This window comes from Symphalangus syndactylus, chromosome 9 (assembly GCF_028878055.3).
Source record: "Symphalangus syndactylus isolate Jambi chromosome 9, NHGRI_mSymSyn1-v2.1_pri, whole genome shotgun sequence".
In the NCBI taxonomy this organism is placed as follows: domain Eukaryota; kingdom Metazoa; phylum Chordata; class Mammalia; order Primates; family Hylobatidae; genus Symphalangus; species Symphalangus syndactylus.
Window position 1 is genome coordinate 58,067,910 of NC_072431.2, and position 17,480 is coordinate 58,085,389.

Consider the following 17,480-nt stretch of genomic DNA (forward strand, 5'->3'; position numbering starts at 1 on the left):
TGCACCCATTAACTCGTCATTTAACATTAGGTATATCTCCTAATGCTATCCCTCCCCCCTGCCCCTACCCCACAACAGGCCCCAGTGTCTGATGTACCCCTTCCTGTGTCCATGTGTTCTCAATGTTCAATTCCCACCTATGAGTGAGAACATGCAGTGTTTGGTTTTTTGTCCTTGCAATGGTTTGCTGAGAATGATGGTTTCCAGCTTCCTCCATGTCCCTACAAAGGACATGAACTCATCATTTTTTGTGGCTGCATAGTATTCCATGGTGTATATGTGCCACATTTTCTTAATCCAGTCTATCATTGTTGGACATTTGGGTTGGTTCCAAGTCTTTGCTATTGTGAATGGTGCTGCAATAAACATACGTGTGCATGTGTCTTTATAGCAGCATGATTTATAATCCTTTGGGTATATAACCAGTAATGGGAAGGCTGGGTCAAATGGTATTTCTTGGTCTAGATCCCTGAGGAATCGCCACACCAACTTCCACAACGGTTGAACTAGTTTACAGTCCCAACAGTGTAAAAGTGTTCCTGTTTCTCCACATCCTCTCCAGCACCTGTTGTTTCCTGACTTTTTAATGATCACCATTCTAATTGATGTGAGATGGTATCTCATTGTGGTTTTGATTTGCATTTCTCTGATGGCCAGTGATGATGAGCATTTTTTCACATGTCTGTTGGCTGCATAAATGTCTTCTTTTGAGAAGTGTCTATTCATATCCTTCGCCCACTTGTTGATAGGGTTGTTTTTTTTCTTGTAAATTTGTTTGAGTTCATTGTAGATTCTGGATATTAGCGCTTTGTCAGATGAGTAGGTTGCAAAAATTTTCTCCCATTCTGTAGGTTGCCTGTTCACTCTGATGGTAGTTTCTTTTGCTGTGCAGAAGCTCTTTAGTTTAATTAGATCCTATTTGTCAATTTTGGCTTTTGTTGCCATTGCTTTTGGTGTTTTAGACATGAAGTCCTTGCCCATGCCTATGTCCTGAATGGTATTGCCTAGGTTTTCTTCTAGGGTTTTTATGGTTTTAGGTCTAACATTTAAATGTTTAATCCATCTTGAATTAATTTTAGGTGTAAGTAAGGGATCCAGTTTCAGCTTTCTACATATGGCTAGCCAGTTTTCCCAGCACCATTTATTAAATAGGGAATCCTTTCCCCATTGTTTGTTTTTGTCCAGTTTGTCAAAGATCAGATAGTTGTAGATATGTGGCATTATTTCTGAGGGCTCTGTTCTATTCCATTGGTCTATATCTCTGTTTTGGTACCAGTACCATGCTGTTTTGGTTACTGTAGCCTTGTAGTATAGTTTGAAGTCAGGTAGCGTGATGCCTCCAGCTTTGTTCTTTTGGCTTAGGATTGACTTGGCAATGCAGGCTCTTTTTTGGCTCCATATGAACTTTAAAGTAGCTTTTTCCAATTCTGTGAAGAAAGTCATTGGTAGCTTGATGGGGATGGCACTGGATCTATAAATTACCTTGGGTAGTATGGCCATTTTCACAATATTGATTCTTCCTACCCATGAGCATGGAGTGTTCTTCCATTTGTTTGTATCCTCTTTTATTTCATTGAGTAGTGGTTTGTAATTCTCCTTGAAGAGGTCCTTCACATCCCTTGTAAGTTGGATTCCTAGGTATTTTATTCTCTTTGAACCAATTGTGAATGGGTGTTCACTCATGACTTGGCTCTCTGTTTGTCTGTTATTGGTGTATAAGAATGCTTGTGATTTTTGCACATTGATTTTGTATCCTGAGACTTTGCTGAAGTTGCTTATCAGCTTAAGGAGATTTTGGGCTGAGACGGTGGGGTTTTCTAGATATACAATCATGTCATCTGCAAACAGGGACAATTTGATTTCCTCTTTCCCTAATTGAATATCCTTTATTTCTTTCTCCTGCCTGATTGTCCTGGCCAGAACTTCCAACACTATGTTGACTAGGAGCGGTGAGAGAGGGCATCCCTGTCTTGTGCCAGTTTTCAGAGGGAATGCTTCTAGTTTTTGTCCATTCAGTATGATATTGGCTGTGGGTTTGTCATACATAGCTCTTATTATTTTGAGATGTGTCCCATCAATACCTAATTTATTGAGAGTTTTTAGCATGAAGGGTTGTTGAATTTTGTCAAAGGCCTTTTCTGCATCTATTGAGATAATCATGTGGTTTTTGTCATTGGTTCTGTTTATATGCTGGATTACGTGTATTGATTTGCATATGTTGAACCAGCCTTGCATCCCAGGGATGAAGCCCACTTGATCATGGTGGATACGCTTTTTGATGTGCTGCTGGATTCGGTTTGCCAGTATTTTATTGAGGATTTTTGCATCGATGTTCATTAGGGACGTTGGTCTAAAATTCCCTTTTTTTGTTGTGTCTCTGCCAGACTTTGGTATCAGGATGATACTGCCCTCATAAAATGAATTAGGGAGGATTCCTTCTTTTTCTATTGATTGGAATAGTTTCAGAAAGAATGGTACCAGCTCCTCCTTGTACCTCTGGTAGAATTCGGCTGTGAATCCGTCTGGTCCTGGACTTTTTTTTGGTTGGTAAGCTATTAATTATTGCCTCAATTTCAGAGCCTGTTATTGGTCTATTCAGTGATTCAACTTCTTCCTGGTTTAGTTTTGGGAGAGTGTATGTGTCGAGGAATTTATCCATTTCTTCCAGATTTTCTAGTTTATTTGCGTAAAGGTGTTTATAGTATTCTCTGATGGTAGTTTGTATTTCTGTGGGATGGGTGGTGATATCCCCGTTATCATTTCTTATTGCATCTATTTGATTCTTCTCTCTTTTCTTCTTTATTAGACTTGCTAGTGGTCTGTTAATTTTGTTGGTCTTTTCAAAAAACCAGCTCCTGGATTCATTGATTTTTTGAAGGGTTTTTTTGTGTCTCTATTTCCTTCAGTTCTGCTCTGATCTTAGTTATTTCTTGCCTTCTGCTAGCTTTTGAATGTGTTTGCTCTTGCTTCTCTAGTTCTTTTAATTGTGATGTTAGGGTGTCAATTTTAGATCTTTCCTGCTTTCTCTTATGGGCATTTAGTGCTATAAATTTCCCTCTACACACTGCTTTGAATGTATCCCAGAGATTCTGGTATGTTGTGTCTTTGTTCTCATTGGTTTCAAAGAACATCTTTATTTCTGCCTTCATTTTGTTATGTACCCAGTAGTCATTCAGGAGCAGGTTGTTCAGTTTCCATGTAGTTGAACGGTTTTGAGTGAGTTTCTTAATCCTGAGTTCTAGTTTGGTTGCACTGTGGTCTGAGAGACAGTTTGTTATAATTTCTGTTCTTTTATATTTGCTGAGGTGTGCTTTACTTCCAACTATGTGGTCAGTTTTGGAATAGGTGTGGTGTGGTGCTGAAAAGAATGTATATGCTGTTGATTTGGGGTCGAGAGTTCTGTAGATGTCTATTAGGTTCGCTTGGTGCAGAGCTGAGTTCAGTTCCTGGATATCCTTGTTAAATTTCTGTCCTGTTGATCTGTCTAATGTTGACAGTGGGGTGTTAAAGTCTCCCATTATTATTGTGTGGGAGTCTAAGTCTCTTTGTATGTCTCTAAGGACTTGCTTTATGAATCTGGGTGCTCCTGTATTGGGTGCATATATATTTAGGATAGTTAGCTCTTCTTCTTGAATTGATCCCTTTACCTTTATATAATGGCCTTCTTTGTCTCTTTTGATCTTTGTTGGTTTAAAGTCTGTTATATCAGAGACTAGGATTGCAACCCTTGCCTTTTTTTGTTTTCCTTTTGCTTGGTAGATCTTCCTCCATCCCTTTATTTTGAGCCTATATGTGTCTTTGCACATGAGATGGGTTTCCTGAATACAGCACACCAATGGGTCTTGACTCTTTGTCCAATTTGCCAGTCTATGTCTTTTAACTGGAGCATTTAGCCCATTTACATTTAAGGTTAATATTTTTATGTGTGAATTTGATCCTGTCATTATGATGTTAGTTGGTTATTTTGCTTGTTAGTTGATGCAGTTTCTTGCTAGCCTCGATGGTCTTTACAATTTGGCATGTTTTTGCAGTGACTGATACCAGTTGTTCCTTTCCATGTTTAGTGCTTCCTTCAGGAGCTCTTTTAGGGCAGGCCTGGTGGTGACAAAATCTCTCAGCATTTGCTTGTCTGTAAAGTATTTTATTTCTCCTTCACTTATGAAGCTTAGTTTGGCTGGATATGAAATTCTGGGTTGAAAATTCTTTTCTTTAAGAATGTTGAATATTGGCCCCTACTCTTTTCTGGCTTGTAGAGTTTCTGCCGAGAGATCAGCTCTTAGTCTGATGGGTTTCCATGTGTGGGTAACCCGACCTTTCTCTCTGGCTGCAATTAACATTTTTTCCTTCATTTCAACTTTGGTGAATCTGACAATTATGTGTCTTGGAGTTGCTCTTCTCGAGGAGTATCTTTGTGGCGTTCTCTGTATTTCCTGAATTTGAATGTTAGCCTGCCTTACTAGAATGGGGAAGTTCTCCTGGATAATATCCTGCAGAGTGTTTTCCAACTTGGTTCCATTCTCCCCGTTACTTTCAGGTACACCAATCAGATGTAGATTTGGTCTTTTCACGTAGTCCCATGTTTCTTGGAGGCTTTGTTCCTTTCTTTTTATTCTTTTTCCTCTAAAATTCTCTTCTTGCTGCATTTCATTCATTTGATCTTCCATCACTGATACCATTTCTTCCAGTTGATTGAATCGGCTACCGAGGCTTGTGCATTCATCACGTAGTTCTCGTGCCGTGGTCTTCAGCTCCATCAGGTCCTTTAAGGACTTCTCTGCATTGGTTATTCTAGTTAGCCATTCATCTAATCTTTTTTCAAGGTTTTTAACTTCTTTGCCATGGGTTCGAACTTCCTCCTTTAGCTCGGAGTAGTTTGATCATCTGAAGCCTTCTTCTCTCAACTTGTTAAAGTCATTCTCCAACCAGCTTTGTTCCATTGCTGGTGAGAAGCTGTGTTCCTTTGGAGGAGGAGAGGCACTCTGATTTTTAGATTTTTCAGTTTTTCTGCTCTGTTTTTTCCCCATCTTTGTGGTTTTATCTACCTTTGGTCTTTGATGATGGTGACGTACAGATGGGGTTTTGGTGTGGATGTCCTTTCTGTTTGTTAGTTTTCCTTCTAACAGTCAGGACCCTCAACTGCAGGTCTGTTGGAGTTTGTGAGAGGTCCACTCCAGACCCTGTTTGCCTGGATATCAGCAGCGGAGGCTGCAGAACAGTGGATATTGGTGAACAGCAAATGTTGCTGCCTGATCATTCCTCTGGAAGTTTTGTCTCAGAGGAGTACCCAGCTGTGTGAGGTGAAAGTCTGCCCCTACTGGGGGATGCCTCCCAGTTAGGCTACTCGGGGGTCAGGGACCCACTTGAGGAGGCAGTCTGTCCGTTCTCAGATCTCAAGCTGTGTGCTGGGAGAACCACTACTCTCTTCAGAGCTGTCAGACAGGGATATTTAAGTCTGCAGAAGTTTCTGCTGCCTTTTGTTTGGGTATGCTCTGCCCCCAGAGGTGGAGTCTACAGAGGCAGGCAGGCCTTCTTGAGCTGCAATGGGCTCCACCCAGTTTTAGCTTCCTGGCCGCTTTGTTTACCTACTCAAGCCTTAGCAATGGTGGGCACCCCTCCCCTAGCCTCGCTGCCGCCTTGCAGTTCAGTCTCAGACTGCTGTGCTAGCAATGAGCGAGGCTCCATGGGCGTAGGACCCTCCGAGCCAGGTGCGGGATATCATCTCCTGGTGTGCTGTTTGCTAAGACCATCTGAAAAGCACAGTATTAGGGTGTGGGAGTGACCCGATTTTCCAGGTGCTGTCTGTCACCCCTAGGAAAGGGAATTCCCCAACCCCTTGCGCTTCCCGGGTGAGATGATGCCTCGCCCTGCTTTGGCTCAGGCTTGGTGCACTGCACCCACTGTCCTGCACCCACTGTCCCACAATCCCCAGTGAGATGCACCCAGTACCTCAGTTGGAAATGCAGAAATCATTCGTCTTCTGTGTCGCTCACACTGGGAGCTGTAGACTGGAACTGTTCCTATTTGGCCATCTTGGCTCCACACTCTTTTTTTTTTTTTTTACTTAGCATTATTGTGGTAACAGAAAGCAGATGAACCAGTAGGGCCAGCAATATTTTACAAACATCTTATGCTTCTGCCAGTAGCAACCATTCTCTATGTTTCTCGCTTTGTTTTTCTCCTCAGAGGCTTCCTACATTGTGTCAGTGAAAGAATCAGTGATTATGCCTTTTATAAAAATTCTCCTGGGGAGTGGTGAGGAGGCATTTTTGCTAAGGCTTTACCTCTTCCCTTCATCTCCAGGGGTCATCTCCTCACCTTATTGGGCAAAACTGCATCAATCTCCTTCTGCAGTTTCTGCTGGACATCAGGGTGAGTGGCCAGTTCATATAAAGTGAAGGAAAGAACACTGCTGGTGGTTTCATAGCCAGCAAAAATGAAGATTATTGACTGGGCCACAAGCTCCAGATCAGACAGAGCTGAAAGGAGAGGAAAGACATTTTAGGTAAATCAGGTCAATGTACAACATCACAGCTTAGATGAAATCTAAATGAAGCTCTCCAATCCCAAGAAGAAAAAAATGGAAAAGCAATTCAGAGTCACACTGGGGGTGGTTTTCATTCCGATATGTATCTTACACAGGGCCAGAATGACGCAAAATCATTTTAATCCAGGTTTTCCCAAGGTCTACATGATTGTGGGCCATACACTCCTCATCATGGCATCCCAGCACCAGCACTGCTGTAATTTCCAGAGAGAGCATTTCTGTCTTACATACTCAGTGTTATGGGTGTGTGCGTTGAATGATCCTAAAAGTACTTTATCTGTAAGTAAATATGGGGTAGGCTTTTCCCCAAGAAAAATGTGATTTTCTACAATAGAGCTTGACAAACTTTGAGAGAATTCCAATATAGCTTGACAAACTTTGAGAGAATTTGCAATATTTAGGACCTTTTCTCTATATATGTTTGAGGGAACTTAAAGGACCAATATTGAGCTACAGATCACCTCTTGCTACTCAAGGTGTGTTTCATGGACCAGCAGCACCAGCCGCATCTGGGAGCTTATTAGAAATGCAGAATCTCAAACTGCACCATCGAACTACTAAATCAAAATCCAAACTTGCAGGAGATATGGTGATTTGTTTGCACAACCTCACTTAAGCAGCATGGATTACATCTTTGACAGGCATCAGGCAATACAAGATCTAGGGTACAGTTCTCAGAATGGACTATCTCAGGCTGTACAAGACAGCAGAGATTGACAAAAAGCCAGAAGCCTGGTGATTGACTGTAGTCTGATGAATGGCATTAAAATAGCAGAAGTTCTTATGATTACAGGTTGGCCTCCCTCTTGATATTTCTCCTGAGAGAAGCTCATGATGGTCCATCACTAGTCTGTTTGGTCAGGGCTGGATTAGGATGTTTAGAGACCTGGGGCACAGAAATAAATATGGTGCCTGTTGCAATCATGTAACTCACAACCAAACACAATATAAAATGAGTGTGAGAAAGGTCTACAGAGTTTGGATTTACCAGTGAATATTTCTGTATGCTGCTGTGGGTAAATTCAACCATGCAATTATTTTATTCGGTTACATTGAACCCCATTATTCTGAGTTGAAATTGAACTGTAATTTTAAAGTTGGGAACTCTGCTGTCCAGTCTGGTAGCCACTATCCACACGTGGCTATTTAACTTCAAATTTTATTCAATTAAAATTAAATACTCTTAAAAATTGTTCTTCAGTGGCATTGGCCACATGTCCAGTACTCAGTAGCCATATGTGTCTAGTGATTTCTATATGAAACAGTGAAATGATAGACTATTTTCTTTATCACAGGAAGCTTTATTGAGATAGATGATTAATTGATAAATTATAGACAGATAGATGATTGACAGACAGACAGAAGTAGATACAGACATGGACATGTTTAAAGTGGTATACTGGAGTCTGCTGAGCCCTGCTCTCTAGAACCAATTGTTAAATATTCGAAAATTTTGTGAGATGGTTGCCAAATCTTGGTAGCTTGAAATTGACCATGGTTATCATTTTGCCACTGTCTTAGTAATAATGGTTTTGGTCAAAACCATCCATGGGTCATAAAACTAGTAGATAAAAGATTGAAGATTGAAGTAGATTTACATGGTATCAGAGGTGTCACACCCCCATTACTTATCCATTTCAAAGGGAAAAATAAGACTTTGCAGTAGATTAACCTTGCGAACACACTTTCATCAAGTACCGCCAGTTAAAATCACCCTTACTGGGATAGTGCGCCTCCTGATCGGTATGTTTGATATAAATTTCCAAGTAGAGGTTCTCACTTGGTGGATCTGGAGGAGGCTGAGAACTGGCATTTGATCTCATGTAGCTGATCCACAAACCACTGCTGTCCTCCAAGCATTCTGTGTTTGCTTAGGGTTGCCCTTTCAGCCTGGAACATGGCTGTACCTGTGGGCTTCTGGAAGGTGCCTCCAGCCACCATTTATAACATCTAAATGTGTGTTGTTCTGCTATGTGGCAAAAATTCTCATCTTCCTGGAATACTTCCTGCACATTTTCAGAACAAGGCCCTCCCTCTTAGTGTCCCTGCCAGTAGCCCTCAGAAGCACTCCTTGGTTACCTTTGTGGGACTCAGTTTCTTTCAAATTCTGGGAGTCAATCATCAGCTGAAGGAAATCCGGTCGGTGCTAGAAGCAAAAGGAGAGATTTCTTTGGCAGAAAGTGACTCGTGAAGTCAGAAGCAAATCAAAAGTGCAGTCCTCAACCTCCCTTCTTGACTTCCCTCCCTCAACCTCCCTATGGCTTCTTGAAGACCAGAAGTCTGATGGGTGTTGCCTGAGTCACCGATGAAAAAAACATTCATCTAAATCCTTGGAAAGCAGGATGTTTTCCTGAAATGAATCTAGCTATCATGTCCAATTGCTTTTTGGCCTTTGCCCTCCCTGTTCCTCATCTTCTCTGTCTTTTGGATACAGCTTTCTGGCCGAAGAGTTTCCTGTTCCATCTCTGGTCATAACTGCTTACCCAGGAAGAAGTACTGGATCTTTTATTCTTCTACGTTTTTCTTCAGCAGTGTCCATATAGATTAATCTCCTGACATTTCCAGAACTCATCAGCAGCTTTTTTGGGGGAGCGTTTTCAAATACTCCAACATTCTCAAACTCTATATAATCTTCAGTGACAGCTGGGTTACCTGGTCCTGTCTCCCTGACCTGCAGACATCCTTCGGCTGGCCTCTAGGGCTCATGTAGGCAAAGCTGAGTTAGCCAGCCTTGCAACCTCAATTCTCAGAGAAGACCCCTGTTCACTCCAGGCTGTGAAGCACTCACATTTACCACACACTACATGTCAGCAGTCGGCAGGTAGCCTCATAGGACCTTTCATTGCAGAATATGTAAAATAAGAGTCTTGGACTTAAAATGATTCTTTACCAATCTGTGATATGAGGAAAGCACAATACCAGTAAAATATATTTTCAAACAGAAAACTTTATCCTTTGACAATTTATTGAAGGGAAGAGAAGTGGTAAAATTTTATCTCAATACTGTTTATATCATGACATACTAATTGTTGTGCCTGATAACAAGTTTTAAATGCTATCTCTCTGACTCATTCTCATCTCCTTCCCCAATCTCCTTCTTTATTTCTACCAAATGACTTCTCTTGTTCTAGACATAAGTTCTCTGTCTTTATTTTTAAAAATACAGATACATGCTCTATCATGTGTATAAAATCTAAATTTATCAAAAACTAAACATCGTCGTTTAACCATCATCAGATTTTACCTTTTGTTTGTCGTTGAGGCGACTTTTCTTCATTCTGTTTACAGATTTATTTAAAAAATTTATAGCATCTTTTGGAAACAGAGAGACATTTAATGCTTCAAAAACTGGGGTAAGGAATGGAAAGAGTACTGTGGGAAAAACAAACAAAAGGAAATCATAGTGAAAATGCAAACTATACCTGGAGCAATTATAATTTTCTCAATCAGTAATAAGAATAAGAACATCATGATTCGCAACTGGAACCCATTCCTTTGATCATGTTTGCCCCTCTTTCAGGCCGGCGACTGAGCAAGGGCAGGTCTATACACAGGAAACACCACTACAGCAGTGAGATCAATGGCACCTTCTGCGTCTTTGCAGTGATCAAAGGAATAGAATTAAATTCCCTGACCTCTTAGCCTTTATCTACTGGACTAGAGTTTTTGGATTAATGTAGACCATAATCTGCTGCTTAACTTAATCATGCTGTTCAGGAAATGATAGTCAAGATAGAAATAACACAGCATATATGCATCAACTTCCATGGAATAAAACTAGAAATCAATAAGGGAAATAAATTTGGGAAACTCATACATTTGTGGAAGTTAAACAATACAGTTTTAAGTGACCAGTGAGTCAAAGCAGAAATCAAAAGGGCAACAAGAAATTGTTTTGAGATGAACAAAAAGAAGACATGATATACCAAAACACAGGATGTAGCCAAACCAGTGCTCAGAGGGAAATTTATAGCTGTAATGTCTAAATTTAAAAGAAGAAAATATCTCAAATTGATAATAACCATTTACACCACAAAACACTAAAAGAAGAAGAGCAAATGAAACCTAAAGCCAGCAAAAGAAAGAAAATAACAAAGACTAAAATAAACTCATGAAATAGAGAATAAAAAACAACAGAAAAATCAATGATATTATTTCTATGAAGTGTCCAGAATAGGCAAATCTATAGAGGCAGAAAGTTGATTATTGGGTGCTTAGGCCAATGGGGTTTGTGGTGGGGGGTTGATAGCTAAAGTGTATGAGGGCTCTAGATTGACAAAAACATTTTAGTTTACAATAGTAATGGTCATACGTATTTTTGATTATCTTACAAACAATGAAATTGTACATTTTAAGTGGATGAATTATATGATATGTGAATTATATGTCAAGAAAGCAGTTATCTTTAAAAAGAGAGAAAGAAATAATAGTCCACATACTTATTGAGAGAAATAACGGATCTAAGAAATCAAATTTTAGGAACTTCTTAATGCTTTCCACAAAGGGGTCTTGTGGATTGTTGAGAGAGTCGATGTTCACTCCAAATGATGTGCCAGTGATCACATCCATGCTGTAGGCCCCAAAGATGCTGAGTGGAGAAAGATATGGAAAATTAAAATCAGCACCTCTTACCGTCCTTCCACTATACATGCAGCAAGAAACCCACATGTCCAGTCAAGACAGATAAAGAGCCACAGACTTTCAGAACTATCTGCTGAATCTTCTGCCATCTACTCCCTCAGAAGGTGGTTATCCGGTGCCAGTGATGCAGCTGGCCCTATGCTGTGGGTGATGGAGACACCAAGCTGAGTTAGACTCACCTCTGAGGTCAAGGAGCCCAGTCATAGGAAGACAGAGACCCATTATCAGACAACTACAGTAGCATGTGTTGAGTGTGGATGATATAAGATGTGTAAGCTCTGTGCTTCAGCAGAACAAGAATAGAATAATTAACTCTTCCTAGTGGATTCAAGAAAGGTGGCGTTGTCTGACTACAGACTCTATGCCCAGAGCCGATTCCTATTCAGCACTTTACAAAACAGTAACACCCTGTTCTGAGTTCCTAGAAATATCATCCTTTATTCTCTACACTCCCTGCTAATGCTCTGGAAAACCCCACTATCCCCAGCTCCTCTGACCTGAAGTTGCCCTGAGAGCAGAGTCATTTTTGTAAGATGTGACAATCAAGAATGTTCTGGTTAAAAAAAATAGATCTCTCCAACATTGATTTGGAGAATCCTATAGCTGAGTGACCACATGTCCCAAGTCTGAACAGGACAGGCTCAGATTACACCTGTCGTTCCTGCATAATTGAAGCACATACCAGTGTAGACAGCAAATAATAGGCTTGCTCTACACATAGCATTTCTAGCACCCTTTCTTTTTTGAGATTAGAGGAAAAGGAAGTAGTGGGAAGGCTTAATAGTCCATAGTTTGCTGATATTCTCAGAAAAACCATGACGGGATTGAAATTGTTCCAAGTTCCCCATTGTAACTTTCCCATCTTACCCAATGCAAGGCAACAAGTACCAAATGCTTGCTTACCCAGAGTTCTATATCCACTACACTCAAAACTTTGATATGATCTTTTTTTTTTTTTATTTCTAAAGCATTTATTTAATCTCCCAGAATATTTATGGTGACAAGTTAACAGATAAGTAAATCCTGGCTCCTGTGTACAGGAGAGAAGGCCCTTTTCCCTTGCTGACTTGCCTCCTCATGGGAGCCACTCCCTCTTAGGTGGCTCTTTGGAGTTGCAGCACTGCCCTGCTTTTGTCTGGTCACTGGACTAACCCAACAGTGCAACTGTCGACTCCATGACAGGCAGCTGGAAGGGCTCATGACAGCTCAGAACCCCATGGCTGTGCTCCTACTTACTCTTTCAGGGTGACAGGCTTGCCTTTCTCCGCTTCCCGCCTCAAGTTTCTCACCAATACATCTCCATACTGGGCAGTGATGGGGAACATCTAAGCACAAAACAGATCACTACCTGTAGTTAAATGTGCAGACTCAAGTCCCAGAAGGACATGGCTTTCTCCAGCATGGAGCAGTAAGTGACATTTTGTAATGAATTTTGTGATGTCTTTTCTGTACGTAAAGATAAAAGACCATTTTTAGGAAGCTCAAACTCAGTGGACTACCCCTTGGAAACGGACTGTGATCTTACTTTCTACCTGTCCCCAGATTCATTCTTTACATTTCTAATTAAAACTCATCTTATTTTCATACCTCCTTGAGTTTTCCACTGGTGAAGGTTGGAGACAGCAATGACCGTATTCTCTTCCATTCTTCATCCTCAGCTAAAGAGATGGCACTTTTCATAAATCCCACTGGGCCTAAAGACTAGGGTTCAAGCAGAAACATTTTGTCTCACATTAGTTGTGGTGATCTTCATGGTTGCACAAAATATATTGAAGAGGCATCACTTATTTAACAAATATTTATTGACTGTATATGATATTATGGCAAGCCATATTCAAGATGCTCAATAGAGACCTTAGATGCCTAGCCTCTTCTGAGTGTATGTGGGGCAGGGGTGGGAGTGGGGAGACCCAGCCATCTGGTGTGGTCTCCTGTCTCTATATCTCAGTCTCCTTTTAATTGCAAATGCTCCACGTGGTAGGGAACTGTTCTTCCAGTGGAATAGGCAGGAACAAGACCTAGCCCTTCCCCAGGAGTGTGCAGAGTAGAAAAGGATTGGTGACAGATGGGCAGACTGTATGTTGCCTCAGACCAGCTGTCTTTAATACACCTACAGCATGGGCAACTTGAAAAAGGGATGCCATGATGTGGTGATTTTTTTAGAAAAGTAGGTAATACTTAAGACTGGAAACCTGTTTTGAAGGAATAATGCAATTTCCTTGAAAATTCTTTTCTCTTAATTTTTTATTCCATAAATAGAAGGAAAAAGAAAGGGATAATTATTTTTCCCAACTTGGGGCTGTACTATCAAGCCAGCATGCTCGGAACTTTCTCTTATCTTCCACAACTATGTTTTGTTTTAAAATGTGTAATTCTAGCTGTCATGATAAAATCTCAATAAACTAGGAAGAGAGAGACAGTTCCTTCACTTGATAAAGACAATCTATAAAAAAATCATTCAGTTAAATCACATTTAATGATGAAGGACTGAATGGTTTTTCCAAGATCAAGAAGAATTCAAAAATGCCCACTCTCAACATTCTTACTAAAGAGCATACCTGATGTCTTAATACACTAGACAAGAAAAAGAAATAAAAGGCATACAGATTGGAAAGGAAATAATAGAATTGTCTCTACTTTCAGATGACATAATTGTCAATGTATAAAATGTCAAGGAATATACAAAAAAATTTCTAGAATAAATAGGTAAGTTCTGCAAGGCTATAGGATACAAGATCAACACACAAAATAATTCACATTTCTATGTAACAACAATCAATATCTGAAAATACAAGAAAAGCAATATCATTTACAGTTACTCCAACAAAAATGAAATATTTCTGGTGTAAATCTAACAAAAGATATACAGGACCTCTATGCTGAAAACTATAAAATGTTGAGGAAAGAAATAAAAGCTAAAGAAATGGAGAGGCATACTATATTCACGGAATGAAAGGCTGAACATAGTAAAGATACAGATTATACCCAAATTGTTCTATTGGTTTAATTCAAGCTTGTCCAACTTGTGGCCTGCAGGCCTCATGCAGTCCAGGATGGCTTTGAATGTAGCCCAATACAAATTTGGAAACTTTCTTAAAACATTTTGAGTTTTTTTGCAATTTTTTTTGTAATATTGTAATTTGACTATGCGATTCTCAAGTGTGAACTCTGTAGACGACAATGGAATGGGAAGGGACAATCAGAGTATGTCACATCCACAAATAATGGACTGGTATCCATAATTTGCATTATAATTGCAAACAGTTCAGCCAGAAGAAATGAAAAGCCATTAAAATTAACTAACAAAATAAAGAGCGAGAGGACGCTATTGCAATGCCACGTGAAGTGAATTGTGACAAAGAATTCAAGTGTGTATTCTGGACAAGGCAGAGTGCTGCTGTACACCAGACACTCTCGCCATTTGTACGCATGTGTGGCTTCAGTTTTATGGTGGTGTGCGACTTCCAGTGTGTTATCTTCTAATCACGGACAGTTGAATTGACACCATCAGATATTAGGTGTGTTTGTGGCGACTTGGCAAGTAAGACACAACGATTATCAATGATATTTCAACCTACCTTTGTAAATGATAGGTGTTTAATATTATTTAGAAGACATGCAAGTATTCTTATTTGATTATTAAACCTTGCTTTCTATTCTTTCTATTTTCCTATCTGTTAATTTCCATAATAAAAGTAAATATAGTTGCTTATCTATTATAATGCTTTTAACTCCAGAATGGCTTCCATGATGTCTTAAAAAGAAAACCCTAGAAAAGAAAAATTATGGATGAAGGAAGATTGTTCAATGAAAAGTGGACAAATGACTTTTTCTTGTTGAGGCAAATAGCGAAGCACTCTGCTTAATTTCTACGGAATTTGTGCGAGTTTTCAAAGACTACAATTTGAAGAGGCATTATATGCAAAAACATGCGGACAAATTTGGTGTGTATGTGTTGTAAGGACAAAATAGCAGAACAGAAAAAAGTCTGTCTTTTCAACAAAAAAGATTTTTAAAAAAGTTACAACTCAAACGAACTCTATCGTAAGGTAAAAGCTAGCTATGTGGTAACAAATTTAATAGCAAAAAAATCAAAACCATTTACTGATGGTGAGTTTATTAAGCAATGTCTGGAAGATGTGGTAGATATTATTTGCCTTGAGAAACTGATATTTCTAAAATCAGTTTGTCTCACCAGACTATAGCCAGGAGAATTGGAGAAATTGGGAAATCTATTGAAAGACGTTTGGAGAATAAAATTGCTAATTTAAAATTTTATGCTTTGGTGATGGATGAAGGCACTGACACTACAGATGTGGCACAACTTGCTATTTTTATTAGAGGTATTGATGATGAATATAATGTCACTGAAGAAATAGAAATGTCACCATGCCATTAAAAGACACAACTAAATCAAGAGATTTATTTGAATCAGTGAATAATATGTTAAAGCGATTTTCTTTGTCCATTGTAAACATATGTGATATAGCTACATATGGTGCCCTGGCGATGGTAGGTAAAAGGGACTTGTACAATTAATAGATGATGCAAATGCTGCACAAAACTCACATTTGATGAAGTATTATTGCATAATACATCAAGAAAATCCATGTGCACAAGCTTTAAAAGTAGATAATGTCATGCAAATTGTCATCAAGGCTGTAAATTTCCCAAGGGCCCAGGAATTGAATCATCGCTAGTTCCAGGAATTCCTTAAAAGTATGGATGCTGACTCTAGCAAGTCATTCACTTTTTAGAAGTAAGATGGTTAAGTCAAGGCAAAATGTAAAGATTTTATGCTTTGTGATGTGAAAGCAAGCCGTTTATGGTATCAAACACAAAATTTCTGCCAGAACTTGACAATGAAAACTGGCTTACAGATTTAGCATTTTTAGTGGGTTTGACGGCCCATTTAAGTGAGTTAAACCTGTGTCTTCAAGGTGAAAACCAACTTAACAATACAATATTTCACACCATAACAGCATTCCATATGAAACTGAAATTATGGCAAGCTCAAATTAAGGCAAACAATTTTATACATTTCGACATGTTGGCTAAACATGGTCCTGTGAACAGCCAAAAATATGCAGCCTTGCTTTTCAATTTGATACAGGAATTTGTAAACAGGTATTTCAAGATTTCTGAAAAAATCATCAATATTTTGATATATTTGCGACTCCATTTTCAGTCGACATATAATGTTACCTGGCAATTTTCAAATGGAATGCCTAGAGCTGCAATCTGACGTTCAACTTAAAGAAAAATTTGATTATGCCTCTTTACTGGACTTTTGTAAGACCTATCTTCCCAATGACAAATATCCCTTGCTTCACAATCACACCTTGTTCGTGTCATTGCTTTTTGGCAGCACTTACATTTGTGAGCTACTATTTTCAAGGATGAAGAACACGAAGAGTAAAATTAGAACCAAAATATCTGATGAGCACCTTGAGAACTCACTGAGAATTGCAACTACTTCCATCAAGCCAGATACTGATGCATTAGTTTCTCAAAATCAATGTCAAGTACCCCACTAGTTTTATGTTGTTCTCTTTTATAATAAAAAATATCAAAAAAGTAGTAAAGTTTAGCTAGATATGTACATTTTCTGTATCAGTGATTGCAAACTTGGGACCTGTTCAACGATTTTGAAAGACCCTCTGAATGGGGCAGTGCATAATTAGGATTATTATGCAAGGACATTTTTGCTTATCTGTGGTGGTAGATATATAATGAAAACTATACACAGACCATTTGTGTGCGTGTGTGTGTGTTAGTGTATTTTATGTGTGGCCCAAGGCATGTCTTCCACTGTGGCCCAGGGAAGCCAAAAGATTGGACACCTCTGCTTTAATTTAATTCTTATCAAAATTATGGCAGGTTTGTTTGTAGACACTTACAAGCTTATTCTGAATTTTTATGGAAAGGCAAGGGACAAGAAAAGCTAAAACTATTCTGAAAATATAAATCAATAAAGTGGAAAGAATTGCCCTATATGATGTTAAGAGTTACTGTACAGCTACTATAGTCACCACAGTGTGGTATTGGTGGAGGAGTAAACAATAAGAAATAGATTCACAAAATATACTCAGCTGAGTTTTGACAATATGCCCACCTTTCCAAAATGGTGTTGGAACATTTGGACAGCCATAGTCTGCAGAAAATGAACCTTGAGCTAAATCTCATAACTTACGCAAATATTTTTTTTTTTTTTAATTATACTTTAGGGTTTTAGGGTACATGTGCACAATGTGCAGATTTGTTACATATGTATCCATGTGCCATGTTGATTTCC

General features: G+C 39.2%; 2 protein-coding genes across 9 annotated transcripts in view; one reads left to right on the plus strand and one right to left on the minus strand.

Annotated features, from left to right (window-relative positions):
* ZSCAN25 (zinc finger and SCAN domain containing 25) overlaps positions 1-17,480 on the plus strand; it is a 119,499-nt gene that overhangs the window by 38,047 nt on the left and 63,972 nt on the right. For 2 of the 6 annotated variants that reach the window (XM_063646247.1, XM_063646249.1), the window contains one exon: positions 16,554-16,765. The exons of 2 other annotated variants lie outside the window; for them this stretch is intronic. Coding sequence is in view for 2 of the 4 variants with exons in the window: in XM_063646249.1 (XP_063502319.1) it covers positions 16,554-16,588 (35 nt within the window). In the remaining 2 variants the exon portion in view is untranslated. Of the gene's footprint in view, positions 1-8,978; positions 9,778-14,922; positions 16,766-17,480 lie in introns of those variants that run through there. 2 more of the 6 variants (XM_063646250.1, XM_063646248.1) reach the window with 2 other exon arrangements.
* LOC129489601 (cytochrome P450 3A5) overlaps positions 1-17,480 on the minus strand; it is a 32,562-nt gene that overhangs the window by 6,068 nt on the left and 9,014 nt on the right. For all 3 annotated transcript variants that reach the window (XM_055292468.2, XM_055292470.2, XM_055292469.2), the window contains 6 exons: positions 12,773-12,886; positions 12,422-12,510; positions 10,984-11,132; positions 9,789-9,916; positions 8,624-8,690; positions 6,316-6,476 (listed from right to left, as the gene is read on the minus strand). In XM_055292468.2, coding sequence (XP_055148443.1) covers positions 6,316-6,476; positions 8,624-8,690; positions 9,789-9,916; positions 10,984-11,132; positions 12,422-12,510; positions 12,773-12,886 — 708 coding nt within the window. The remainder of the gene's footprint in view (positions 1-6,315; positions 6,477-8,623; positions 8,691-9,788; positions 9,917-10,983; positions 11,133-12,421; positions 12,511-12,772; positions 12,887-17,480) is intronic.